The sequence below is a fragment of the Gavia stellata genome, chromosome 3 (assembly GCF_030936135.1).
Source record: "Gavia stellata isolate bGavSte3 chromosome 3, bGavSte3.hap2, whole genome shotgun sequence".
In the NCBI taxonomy this organism is placed as follows: domain Eukaryota; kingdom Metazoa; phylum Chordata; class Aves; order Gaviiformes; family Gaviidae; genus Gavia; species Gavia stellata.
The window spans coordinates 28,237,515-28,251,660 of record NC_082596.1 but is presented as its reverse complement, the minus strand read 5'-3'; the positions used below and the strand labels follow the sequence as shown (position 1 = coordinate 28,251,660).

At 37.5% G+C, this 14,146-nt stretch overlaps 2 protein-coding genes across 2 annotated transcripts in view; one reads left to right on the top strand and one right to left on the bottom strand.

Moving 5' to 3' along the window:
* The window catches only part of NECAB1 (N-terminal EF-hand calcium binding protein 1), a 68,211-nt gene extending 67,643 nt beyond the window's left edge, over positions 1 to 568 (top strand). Inside the window, exon 13 of the mRNA XM_059836351.1 lies at positions 540 to 568. Within this exon, the coding sequence (XP_059692334.1) occupies positions 540 to 568 (29 nt within the window). The remainder of the gene's footprint in view (positions 1 to 539) is intronic.
* A 3,429-nt stretch (positions 569 to 3,997) lies between these two features.
* Positions 3,998 to 13,861, bottom strand: C3H8orf88 (chromosome 3 C8orf88 homolog). Its single transcript, XM_059815872.1, has 5 exons — positions 13,783 to 13,861; positions 12,878 to 12,948; positions 10,781 to 10,865; positions 7,123 to 7,229; positions 3,998 to 4,036 (listed from the first exon to the last, which is right to left on the bottom strand). Exons 1-5 carry the CDS (start codon positions 13,859 to 13,861, stop codon positions 3,998 to 4,000), a joined length of 381 nt encoding a protein of 126 aa, XP_059671855.1.
* Positions 13,862 to 14,146: the final 285 nt, after the last annotated feature.

Sequence of the window (14,146 nt, the reverse complement as noted above, 5' to 3'; positions counted from 1 at the left end):
TTTTACAGGAATGACATTTTACAAGACCATAGATTCTCTTATTTTTGGGGCAAAACACTTTTAATTCCTAGAGTTGTGTAAAAAGAACACCAGGTTTGAATAATGTCAACAGCAAAGAAAGTCATTAAAGGCAGCACAACCACCTGGGGACACAGTGCTCAGCTTAAATATTGACACGCGCAACCAAACAGGAGCGAGGATTTATGTGGTTTGCTCTCTGGGATCTGGGCACTTAATTCTTTGCAACCGCACCTATGACACATTAATCTTCCTTGGATGTCATCAAAAAGAGATATAATTTCTTGTGCTAAAGCCACCCCCCACCAGTTATACTCAGTTCTCCTAGTATTTTAAGTACTCTTCCCCTGCCTGGAGAGGTTTAGTCCTTGAAAGTATGCAGCTTTCAAGAAAAGTAGACTTAGCAGCATATGTATTTTTCTTTATATACATTATAGCTATTTTATTTAGTTTTACAAAAGGTAGAAAAAGAATTACTGCTTATGTTAACAACTAAATAAATAAATCCTCCTCTCTTTCAGCATCGTGGTGGATCCTCAATAACAACTAGAAGCTGTGGTTCCAAGTAATGTTAATGTTGCATTTTTTTTCATTACAACAACATTCATGTAGCAGTGTACAGGTGTGCTGGGTTATGAATTTATGATGTGATACTGTTTGTTATTATGGATGTGATCTTTTCTATTTTAAAATTTGGAAAACTGCACATTTATTGTCTTCTCTTCTTGTGACCAGTTCAGTGAAATGATGCATTCTAAAAGCTGAAATGAGACAACTATGCTAAAGTGTTTATTATGTATATTTATCCCAAACTGTCATAAAAAAGTGCATCTTGATTGGTATGACTAAATATTTGTGAAAGGTTTTAGTCTTACGTTAATAAACAATTGTTACTTAATGCTGCCGTTTTCTCCTTTTACAGAAGAAACAGGTATGAACATGAACGCACATTTTCATAAATGTCTTATGCGTCAAAGAAGCTGTAAGTCATTAAGTAAGAGAATAAACATAGGGACAGCTTTTTGTGTTAATACAGAACTTCACTCATACAGGAGATTTGCTGCCCTCAACAAGACAAGGCAGTACCATTCTCTCTTCACAGCCTCTAGCCCCTACCTTCACAAGAGGAAACGTCTGCCTGTCTGTCAGGCCGCTTTGGATCCACAGACTTAACATTTCACAACTAATTTGCTTTGAACACTATGTCCTGAACACTTGGAAAATATTTTTATTAGATCACTGGCAGCTCACTGAGAAGTCATTAGAGAAACCGCTGTTAGAGCATAAATAGCCATAAACCTGGAAGTAGAAATACTTTCTTGCCTAAGAAGTCTTGGTGTTGTCCCCTCCATCTGAGCAGTAGGTGCGTCCTCCAACCCAAGAAGGAAAGGCAAGTGACTATTGTAACCTCACACCTCCATGACAGGCTGACAAGCTCTACATGCTAAGTGACCACTCTCTCCACTCATCCAGCAGCCCAAGGTTACAAACAGTACCTTGTTTCAAATAACTTGGAAGTCATATTCAATAAAATATCTTCTTCACTGTAGGATTTCTCTATTTTTGTTTCAACTCAACCCAGCATATTACATATGTAATTAAAAGTGGGGAATTTAGACCACAAACGAGCAATCTTCATTGCAGTAAGGTTCCGTATTCCAGAAACCGTGACCAGGATTGAGCTCAGGATTAAGAAAGGTGTCACATTTAGGTACCTGTAAGCGACCAAGGCATCTTAGCTCCTGTCGTTATCAATGGAGTTCAGAGGCAAAATTAGTTGCCTAAACAAAGGCATCTAGTGTGCGAGATGTTCTAGGTTATCCCAACTGGTCTCCAGCTTCCAGCTGAGAAGGACATGAGTTACCTTTAGGTTGTGTGTCATTTATGCCAGCTCAATTCAGCTGCTTCAGATATCTTACATGTCTCAGATGACACCAGATACCTACCTTTAGGCAACCGAACCAAACCCTTTGCCAATAAAGTCAACAGAGCTTAGGTTCTCCAAGCAAATGTGGATGTCAGAAACTGAAGCCTACACATCTAAATTTAGGTGCCTATGTTAGAGACAAATTTCACCTTTAAATCTTCTTACAGTAACTCAGCAAAAGTGAATGCTTTTAATACTGAAGTCCAAAGCTTTCCCATATTGACACGATCCAACTACAAATCTGTTCATTCTTAAAAAGGCACCCAAATAGCCATATTACAGTCACAAATGACAGATCAGTGAAAGTTTAAAGGTTTCTTGTTAAAGGTTTCTAGCAAAGTAAAAGTAAAACTTCTCCTATTCCTGAAGATCTGTCTGGCTTCTTTCCTATGCCAAGATGTCAGTCTAGTGTACGGCATGTTTTCTTTTGTCACAACTGATCTACCGACAAAGGAAATACAGTGACATGTGACACTGCTGCAAGGTAAATCCTTAAGTGAAAACTGACACACTACACTGAGGTTTATGACATTTTTCCTTTTCACTGGATAAACTATATTAAAATTATTCTTAAAATAACCTGCTTTAGAACTTCATGTCAATTAGGAGCTGGAGGGGCGAAAAAGTTCTAGTAGGTCATATGTCCTTCTAACAGTTACTCTCCTTTGTATATTTACTAGTAAACAAACACTTTGATGAATCATACACAAGAAAAAAGTATTGTAAGTTTCACTTAAGACTTTTGAGAGCTACACACAGAAATTGCCTTCAACACATACTGGGGAAAAAGATCAATAGGACTCACTCTAAAAAACTCCCAGTGATTGAAAACAAAACAAAACTATTTCAGTTCTTTGTTACACTACTTGTAAACAACATACAAATAGAATATACTTGCAAGCTTATTTTAATTGACTGACTGCTGCTAAACCTAAAAGAAACTGAATTCAAACAAGTTTATTTGCATAGGTCATATTTTTCAGGAAAAGAAATCTAGTGTCTATCAAATGCAACTTGAAAGTTTTCTGCACTATTGCTATTACCATTCAACACATTCTCATTTAGCTTCCATTATCATTTGTGACAAAGGTTAAAAAACTGCCTTCAGTGCCCAAATGACATTATTGCAGGTCTGAATACAGGTTTTGAAGGTAACTGTATTCATACAAAATAACTATTATTGATGCTTGTCAGCTGAAGGATGCTTTCAGGAAATACTCAAACTACTGCTTTCCACTCCACTATTAAATACTATTCTAATTTAAGAAAAAAAGTTGTAGAATTAACTATGTATTGGTATATCCATTTACCCATATAAGACATGTGATTAAAATCTGTCTTGTTCCTCAGTTTTGCCCATTACATCCACTTTTCAAAGTCAAAAACACTGGACAATTATTTACAAAGAACATCAAGGAATGCAATGCATAGGCAGTTCTCCTGCTCTTATCCATGATGAGAGATCTCTCATTTTAGTGAAACTGTTAGTAACAAGAGACTTCATACCTTGAAAGAAGGTATGTATCCACAAAATATTAAGGAATCTCTTGTGTCAGGATGGAGATTTCGATTGAAGAAAGCAAGCAAGTGAAGTTTTGACAAAAAAAAAAAACAAAAACAAAAACACTAAGCTAAAGGAGTACATACCCTAAGACAACTCAGATTTGACACAGCCAGTATTTGTTGTTCTGTTATCACTGCTAAGGAAGGGAGGTGGGAGCAAGCAAAAATCCCCAGTCAAGTATTGGTTTAGAATTTATGGTCAGATAAACTATATGGCTACATAACACAGACAATTCAAGGACAAAATTCTGTCACAGAAAAATGTAACATTATTTATTTTCACTGTAATTGCATTACTATCTTAGGCATTACAAATTAAAGGATTGACTTTTAAAGCATCCAGGCAATTACAGGAAGAAACAGGCATTTCTGTAAGTTTCATAGGGTCCGACTTTCATCTGTAGGCACCCAAGTACCTTTAAAAATCTTAAAGATCTACATCATATGTAGCTCCTTCATTGATGGATTTCTCATCTTCCAAACAACCTGTCACTTCTTGCATATGTCAGTAAAAGGGTTGCTCTTTTCCTGTAAGGCAAACAAACCCTCTAATTACTTCAGTTATAAGAGGTCATTTAAAGCAAGTTTTCGTGGGTCTGCTTATAACCCTTTTCTACACCATCCATGTACATCTAACAATTTGATAGTTCTTTCATTAATGCAAACAGGTCTACTTTCATTAGTCATACAGACTTAATCTGAAATCTTCCTGGCAGACTTTGTCAATACAGTAACATCAGTTCAGTTCAAACGCTGAGCTACGTATAGGTAGGCCTGATCCCCACATCTCAAAAAACCGCAATGTCTTTCAGGACAAATGCAACTCACAGCCCACTAACTGTAACAACAGCATCTCCCTTGTACAAGTCACCCTAGGAAGCTTTCTCCATCTGAAAATATGTCTTTCACTCAGATGGGCATATACTTCAGCAGTGACTTCAAAAATTCGGAACTAGGTAAGTCTTAAGATGGTTAAGAACCACCTGAATACTCAATTCAGCAGCAAACGGTTGACAACCACCTGCTCCTAAATACAAGCTCACTGACATGTTGTAGGATTGTCTGTTCCTCATCAGAAATTTATTTGGAGGCCTCCTTCTGTCCCCTTTAAGCATCATTCATTTAATTTACACATGCATCTTATCGATCCCTCTGGTTTCTGTGCAGAAAAATGGGTGACATGGGATCAGTCAACACATTGGAATTTGCCCATGTAACTACAGAATCTGCTGCATGAAGGAAACTAAACTGCAGAGGAAAGAGGATGGATAATGGAACAACTGAACACCACTTATTGTTCAGTGTAAGTAAAATAAGTGGTTTTGCACACTCCACTGAAAACAAGTCCTGAATAACGATATCATCAGGATACAAACATTCTACTATCATTTCTGGTACTGCTCTACCAAAAGAGTACTGTCTTTAGATGACGTGTTATCAGGACGCCACAAGCAAAACTGCACAGAAATACACCTCAGCATTTACCTTCGAGATCTCAGGAGCAGCAACATTCAGGTAATTTCTCACTACCATGTCAGCTCTGCTACAGGATGTCCTTAAAATTAGTCTGTATCTCTCCCACCCTTCTAGAAACCACAAAGGCTATGAGAGAAGATTTTTTTTTTTTAAACTAATGGAAACATCCAATAAGATCTGATGAAAGAGACACAGCTTTCACAACCTCCCCAAACCAATTGTTTTTTTCACTGCGAGGGTGACGAAGCACTGCAACAGGTTGTACAATCTCTCCACAGAGAGGTTGTGAAGTCTCTGCCTGTGGAGATACTCAAAACCTAACTGGACACAATCCTGGCCAAGCTGCTCTAGCTCACTCTGCTTGAGCAGGGGGGTTGGACTAGGTGATCTCAAGAGGTCCCTTCCAAACTAAATGATTCTGGGAAAATTCATTAAAAGCTACAAAAAACACGTGTAGGAAAGAAAAACAAACAAACAAGCAAAAAAAAAACCAAAACCCAAACCCAAAACAAGGTTGTAGGTTGTAATTCTGTCTCATCACTTTCTTTTAATGAGAACAGGATATTTTTCCTTTAGCTTCCTACTCAACCATCCACACTTTGTGCTTAAGACACCAATAATAATACCTAAGTGATACACTTTATGTTTTTCTAACAGCATCCTGACTAATAAGGGTTTGTAATTTACCCATCACCTTTTGCAGCTGAATAGAATCAGAAAACTCACTGCTTTTTCATCTGTATGACAAACTAGCATATGCAGGTGGGGGCTTACACACATATGACTAACACAAAGCAGAAGAAAGACTTTAAGAGCAGGCCTCACAAACAGTGAGATACTGTTATTTCTAAAGTCAAGACTATATATAACTGGATACACTTACGACATCACCCTACAGACATAGATCCTCCAGCCCCAAAACAATCTCTTAAAACACATGCAACCCATCCTGGCTTGCAACAGTTTTTATTATTCTTCTTTCCCTCTACTCAAATTATTTGCAATTTAGTCATGTCATGAGCAATTTTAGAGATCATTTGTCCACTGATATCATTTCTGTGGGGGTCCTCCTTTATCTATGAACATAACCATGTGAAAGTGTATATATTATCAAAATTTGCCCCCCTTAGAAACCCAAGCGACAGGAAAAGGGAGGAAAGAAAGTTAGGGAATTCAAGAGTTGAAACTTCCCTATCTGCAGGCAGGTTTTCAAACAAATAAAGCTTTCACCTTGAAGACAAATATAACAGAAAGATGTAAAAAGTAAGATCCGGGAAGGCCGATTACTGTCATATGTTAGTTTAACTTTGTTTTTCCAAAGAACAAAAATTTTAAAAGTTTAAAACTGCCTCGAATTGTGGCCAACAAAGTAGTCATCCGGATGTACTTCTCCAGGATAGGAATCCAATTTCTAGAAGAACTACACCCTGATGGCCTCAAAAGCAGTCTAATATGTAGCCTGATTTGATATTATAATGAATATACCCAAGAGCGTTTTCCCACACTTGGTGTGTGGAATGTGAACCATTAGATTCTGTTCTCTTAGCATACAAAGTATTTGAGCATTGTTTCATCTCAAAGGTTAAGGTGGCACTCCTGGATATCCTTCAATTCCTCATTCATATCTATTAATTTCTCCCTAACATCACAGACCAGAGATAATGATAACACAAACTGCATTAAGCTCATGAATAGTTTTGTAGTGGACACCGATGCACGGACAACTTAAAACACTGGAATCAGACTTTCACCAAGCCAGAAATTTATCAAGATTGTTCTCTTTTATTTTGAAAAGGCAGACAGAAATCACATAGAATACCAAAGCTATGTACTGTGATTTCACAGTAGAAAGGTTTAACATGATTTCATATTGACTTGAAATTTGGAAACATACCTGATCTTTCTCCTGAAAACAAAGAAAAAACCCTTTTCCTTTGTATGGTACTTGCCATGGTAAGATGCCAAATACCAACTGGGGAAGTTAGGTACAAAAGTAACAGAGCTGAACTGCATGATCTGTCTTTTGAAGGTTTTATCAATTTGGCAGGCTAGTCTGAAGAAAAATGTTTCCTATCAAATGGGTTGTCAAAGCCTCTGTGACTTTTTATATCTTCACCTAATATGAAAAATGCACTTACTGGCTTTTCAAGTACAATTGGATGATCAGGAAGAAACTCTGGCTTCTTCTGAGAGAGAGAAACACTTGAAAGTTTCAGAAGGAAATCTCTGCTGTATTTGATCCTTTCTGTGAATATACAAAATTACTAAATTCAACATTGTTGTTTAAGGCATTAAGGTTGGGAATTCAGAGAACTGATTTGGCTTCTTACAGAAGGGTGAAAATGCTGCATGTGAAATATAAAAATCAATATTACGAACAGCAGTAATTTAAGTCTGACCTTGCATCAGGACAATTTGTAGTAAATTACAGAGCATTTCACTTTAACTCTATCAAATTGACTTAGTAAATATTGAGGACTATTCCAAGCTAATAAGGCTTTGTTGTTTTAATACAAAAGATTAATCAAAAATAATATAAAAAAAAATACAAAAAGATTAATCCAACCTTACACTACAGACAGACTCCCTATATCTTGTTCTAATTAACATAAACACCACAAACTGGTCTTGAAAACCTACAAGAAAATCTGTCTATAACTCACACCAAAGTGGCACATATTTCTGTGGCACAGATAACAAACACTGAGTGTCTCTTCTCTTGAAGCTATTAAGTTGCATTCTTTCAACAGGTAATTATGAGATCTGCTGCATGTACACTAGCAAACAGATTAACACCAATGAACTAGTTTTAAGGGGTTTACATCACATCAACAAGAGTCAGGGGCTTTGCTTAGGACGTGCATGTTATCATTCAAGTTTGTACCATCTCTACTCTAGTATAGCCTCAGATATAGTATGTCTACCCATGTCTGCATTTTAAACTAGTATTCTTAAATGAGCAGAAACAAAAAGGGAATTAGGCAAAGAAGGGATAAACTTTATCTCTGGTCCTTGGTGACGAAGTTCGTTCCTTCAGGAATAATGAGCCTCCTGTTAACACTATTACACAGTCACTTGACTGACTACAATTTTTGCTTCTCAGGCTGTAGGCTGTTGACAAGAGAGGCCACAAAGTCAGCTATGAATGGGATTTTTTCCTGCCTTTTACCACAAGTGATGGTAGTAACTGCTGAACCTACATGAGGGCATGAGGATAATTTTAAAAAGAATAGTTTAAAGAACATGAGCATACTTGAAAACTTACGGCTTGGACTTTTTCCCGTTTAAAAACATATGAAGACAACTTCTGTAAGCCTTTGACATGGTCCCCCACAACACTGAAGAGAGATGGATTTGATTGCTGGACTGTTCGGTGGATAAGGAATTGGTTGGATGGTTGCATCCAGAGGGTAGTGGTCAAGGGCTCAATGTCTGGATGGAGATCAGTGACAAGTGGTGTCCCTCAGGGGTCTGTATTGGGACCAGTACTGTTTAATATCTTCACCAATGACAAAGACAGTGGGATCGAGTGCACCTTCAGGAAGTTTGCAGAGCACACTAAGCTGAGTGGTGCGGTTGACATGCCTGAGGGATAGGATGCCATCCAGAGGGACCCGGACAAGCTCAAGAAGTGGACCCATGTGAACCTCATGAGGTTCAACAGGTGCACGGTCCTGCACCTGGGTCGGGGCAACCCCCAGTATCAATACAGGCTGGGGGATGAAGAGTTTGAAAGCAGCCCTGTGGAGAAGGTCTTGGGGGTGCTGGTGGATGAAAAGCTGGACATGAGCCCATAATGTGTGCTCACAGCCCAGAAAGCCAACCGTATCCTGGGCTGCATCAAAAGAAGCATGGCCAGCAGGCCGAGGGAGGTAATTCTCCCCCTCTACTCCGCTCTGGTAAGACCCCACCTGGAGTTCTGCATCCAGCTGTGGAGTCCTCAGTACAGGAAAGACATGGACCTGTTGGAGCAGGTCCAGAGGAGGGCCACAAAAATGATCAGAGGGATGGAACACCTCTCCTATGAGGACAGGCTGAAAGAGTTGGGGCTGTTCAGCCTGGACAAGGGAAGGCTCCAGGGAGACCTTACTGCGGTCTTTCAATACTTAAAGGGGGCTTATAAGAAAGATGGGAACAGACTTTTTAGTAGGGCCTGCTGCAATCGGACAAGGGGTAATGGTTTTCAAGTAAAAGAGGATAGATTCAGACTAGGTATAAGGATGAAATTTTTTACAATGAGGGTGGTGAAACACTGGAACATGATGCCCAGAGACGTGGTAGATGCCCCATCCCTGGAAACATTCATGGTCAGGTTGGATGGGGCTCTGAGCAACCTCATCTAGTTGAAAATGTCCCTGCTCATTGCAGGGGGGTTGGACTAAATGACCTTTAAAGGTCCCTCCCAACCCAAACTATTCTATGATTCTAAGAGAAAGCAAGGAAGTGACTGAGATAGCAGTAAAAAGCACTTACCTGTAGAGACCGATAATTGAAGGCATACTAACACTGAATAGATAACAGACAGAAATTATCTAGAACTTAAGGTACATCTGGAGGTAAAAATGGAGTTCCAGTGGAAATTTCACAGTGCAATGGAAGAGAGGAAGGAAAGAAAAAAAGAAAAAAGAGACTTATTTGTAGGCAGTAGCAGATCAACAGGACCTCTAAAGTTGTGTTACTCTGAAGGAAAGGATTACAAGTCAGCAAAAAAAAGTCCTTTGAAAACAAGTGCTGGAAAAAGTTTGCCATTATGGACAAATGTGGAGTAGACTCAGGAAAGCATCACAGAGCAATTAACCACTAAAAAAGATGCAAAGTGATGGCTTATACAAGAGACCAGGATCTGATGAGAAGGCGTTTAAGATCTTGTAGAACACAATAGTCTCTACACACCACAAGCAGAATCAGTGAGAAAGGATCAGAAAGCCACCACCAAACAGACAGAACTTAACAAGCCTGACACCAAACTAGATCCAAAGAACAGAACATTATTCTATTTACCAAGATCAAGAATAAAAGAAATGAACCTGAGGCTGAAAGGAGATACATGGAACACTTACCTTCAAGTAAGTAAAAGTTTGGCTTGTTTAACCTACCAAACCACAACAAAAACACTATTATGCTTTATGAGTACTTAGTAACAGGCAGAACAGAAAGAAGAGCATAAGAAGCAAACCTTAAGGACAGTGTTGACACAAGAACAAACTGTCCAGGACTAATCATAAAAGAAATTAAGTGATTTCTAACCATCAGAAAATTAGTATTTCAGAAGCACTGTAGTAAGAGTAGGAAAAGGAAGCCAAACTACTAAATTCTTAAATTGGTTGCATGCAACAGTCTTAAAGATTGTATGCCATGACTAACAACAGGCTAAAGGATGTAACTCAAACCTGTACTTCCACACACAGAAGCAATTTACACAAAACCAGGATTTTGTGTGAAAAAAATTTTTATGCTCAGGGTTTGTTTTTTCTTCCATTTTGTTAGTTTGTGGGGTTTAAAAAAAAAAAAAAAACAAAAACAAAAAACCCACCCAAGTACACCCTTATATGCAAGCAAGTCTACCAGTGGAGGTTTCCCACCTCAGTTATGGCCAAGTTTTACACTTTCTCTACAGTGTTATGTGAAAAACAGAAAGGTTTCATATTGCTCTCAAATTGTGGTACAGAAGGAAGCCAAACTCTCAAAGCACTGGCTAATCAGAAAAAATAATATGAAGCCCACATCTCTTCAAAGTTCAACTGTCTTCCACCCAGAAAATACAATTGTGACACATCTCTCCATGCAATATTTTACCTTTTTTTGCTTCAGATTCATGCTGATTTGGTTGACAGGGCATCATAGTTTTAGTTAAGATCTTCACTTCAGTCATTTCAGATAACTAAAACAGGGGGGAAAGAGTTAAACATTTTTTGATATATGTCATAAAATTAAGTTATAAAGCTTGTTTCCTTTAAACATATTAAAATAAGGATGTATGTTTCTGTGTTTCTTAGTTAAAAATAACAGTTGTAGCACAGTTTCAGTAATCAATTTTGCTTTCACCAGTCACCAAGATTTTTGACAATTAATACTTTCTGTGCACGAAGAAAACTGGATTCTGTTCATTTTTTCTACTTGCAAATGAATCACCATGTTCTTTACAGTATAAGAAGAGTCTGAAAAGAAACAGTCTTGCATAAATTAAACTGTAGTCAGAACTGTAGCTATTTATAACAGTAGATGCACCTCTAACTTGAAAGATGAAGGTCCTGCAAAATAACTGCAGAAAACTGTAAATAGGAATATTGGTAGTGTAAAATGCCTGAGAAGTTTAATTTGAACCTGTAGAATGTTTGTTACTCTTGATTACACAGAATAAAGGAATAGTTAAATGACTTACAAAGCAGTATAGGTAAGCACATTTGAGACAGCAATCTTTTAAACAGAATTTTACAGCGCTATTGCTAGTTTTTAAAAACGAACACAATTATCTCCTCCTTTTCTCTTACCTCACTCAGAACACAGCTAGAAGCTGCTACACTGGGGAATAATGAAAGCAGGAAGGACCTTCCTTAAGACCAAATGAGAGACTTGGATTCTCTCATTTAGCAAAAGGTTTCATAAGTATCAAGACCCAACATCTACAGTATAAAATTGAGTTCCTTCCAGCTGCCAAAACTTTGAAGTCAGTGTTTTGGAAAGCAGGAAAGCAGTTTACCCTCAACAGTTCTTCTTGGCTCCCAAAAAGTTCCACGGGTTTGGCTGAGGAATTTTAATCTCATTCTGAGACAGACTGGGGGGGCAGGGGCAGGAAGAACTGAAAATTTTGGGAAGCATTTGTCAAAAGCAGAAGAGATCCTGTTTTCTGGACAGAGACAGCGGTTAACACTTTGTACTGTAACCAGCTTTCATGGTGCACTAAGACTACAAATTGTGAAATGGCAAAACATTTCTAATGTATTATCCACCCTGTTCGTGCTTCCATTTTCTGTGGCTGAAATTTAGTTATCTTTTTCTGATTTGTCTAAACAATCTGGAGAAAAAAATCTGAAAAATCTAGGGATTTCAAGAATGAAGTTAACAGAGCACCATACTGCTAATCCTAACTGCTTTGTGATGTTCAACTAGTCTTTGCAAGTCTTAGCTATTCAAAAGCTCTTTCCAAGTACAGACAAGTATTTAACACATTCTCAAATCCACAAGAAAAAGACATGCATGATAAAGTAGAATTTACACCAATGTGCCAGACAATGTCACCACAATATTTGTACATTTCTTCCTGCACCATCTCCCATCACATTATCCTGTCAACTGCTTTATAATATCATGAGTTCTCTTATGCCTGGTTTTCGGTCCAAAACTTAGTATTTGAGTATCACCACTCACAACAATACCCATATATGTTCCTATCTGAAATCCATCTACAAAGAATATCCCTAGAGCAGGGCACATATTTCTGAAGCTCAACATTATCTAGTTTTGTGAAGTTTGCTGCCTCAAATGAATTTGTGCATGTGTTAACAAAACTAAAAAAAATAATAAATTTTTTCTAATGTTATTCTTTACATATAATAAGCAAAGACTGAATATGTGTACTTTAAAATAGCTGTCTTAAATTCAATGCAGACTAAAGAAACACCACACAGACTTTCATAAGACTCTTAAATAAGTAACTCATAAGATGCATTTTTCAGCTACTAGTGCATGCAAATATCAGGGAAAGGCATTCCTGAAACTAGTATTTCTTCTTAACACTTCTGACACTGCTGGTTCATAACATATGGATTCAAGGACACTCGTAGCTGGAAATACAGTTTACTTTTCATTTCATAACATAAGCTGACCTCCAATTTATAGCACTCTAGAACACCGTTCATCAACTTTGTCATCTACTATTTACTCAATACTCACCCAGTCAACATCACTCTGCAAACATACTTCAGCGTTGCTAGGTAATTCAGTCTGAAAGTTTAACGCAATGGCTGATGCTGGTGAAGATAAGAGAAAACATTAAGAAAAAATATCTTAAATAGACTCCACATTTTTAGTTTATGATACTTGCCACAAGAACATTACTAAAATCCAACTGCAAAGAGATTACATGGGCATTTATTCACAACTTAAAAGCTCTAAATCACCATAGGACCATTTTCCATTTCTTCCATGAATTTTAAACAAAGTAAAATTTTATCATGTCACTTAACTTCTGTCCACATCAGCACGGCTGGTGCTGTTTCTCTGGCCACCAAAGATGTCTAACTTAACAATAATAGCTGTAATACTGCAATATCTAGAAGGCATACAGAGATTTAAAAACAAACAAAAATATACACACCTGTCATAAATACTACATGATTTTTTTCTTAGTTTTTTTTTGTTTGTTTATTTTAGAATTGCATGAAGGCTAGATAAGAATGGTACAGTGCAGTATATTGTGCTTGCAATAAAACCTAAACAATAGTATATTTGTCGAACTATGTGTATTTCATGTTTTCAATAGCAGGAGTCAACTAACCCAAGAAATCCAAATTTAATAGAGAAGCCTGATCCAGCTTTCTGAAGTCAGAATTTCAGATACCAAGCTAGAACACCACCACCCAAAAGAGTTCTGCATAAACCTAATGTAGTTTAAATTCAGATTTTATCAGAGAGATGATGTAGTGAGATCAACACACACCAAGATATTTATATATCACTGTAGTTTGAATGAGGTAATTAAAATAAAAAAATGCAAGTCACCTTACACATCCTTGTTATTTCCTTAAAAGCAACTGAAGCTTTGGCAAAGTGAACTGTATCTTAGCCATGCTACTCACCTTGTTTAGAAGACAGATGATGCACAGGTCGTGCTGGCTGAAGGGATTTACCAATAAACTTTTTAGTTTCCTTTAACATTTCGAAGCATCACACTTTAAAAAAGCAGCAGAAATCAATACAGAGCATTCAGTTTCACATATGGATGTTAAGTGAGAAGACCAGTCTATCTACCACTCGTTAGTTGCATTTGACAGGAGGATATACTATTTTTTAGTATCTGGGCAGGAAAAAGAAGAAAGGCCTAACACAGAAGTTTTCTTAGATGAATATATATGAATATGCCAGAAAAAAATTGCATAAAGACAGAATCAGACATCTCACTCATTTCTCCTTCCAATCGAGCTACCCCAGCTTCTTCTCAAG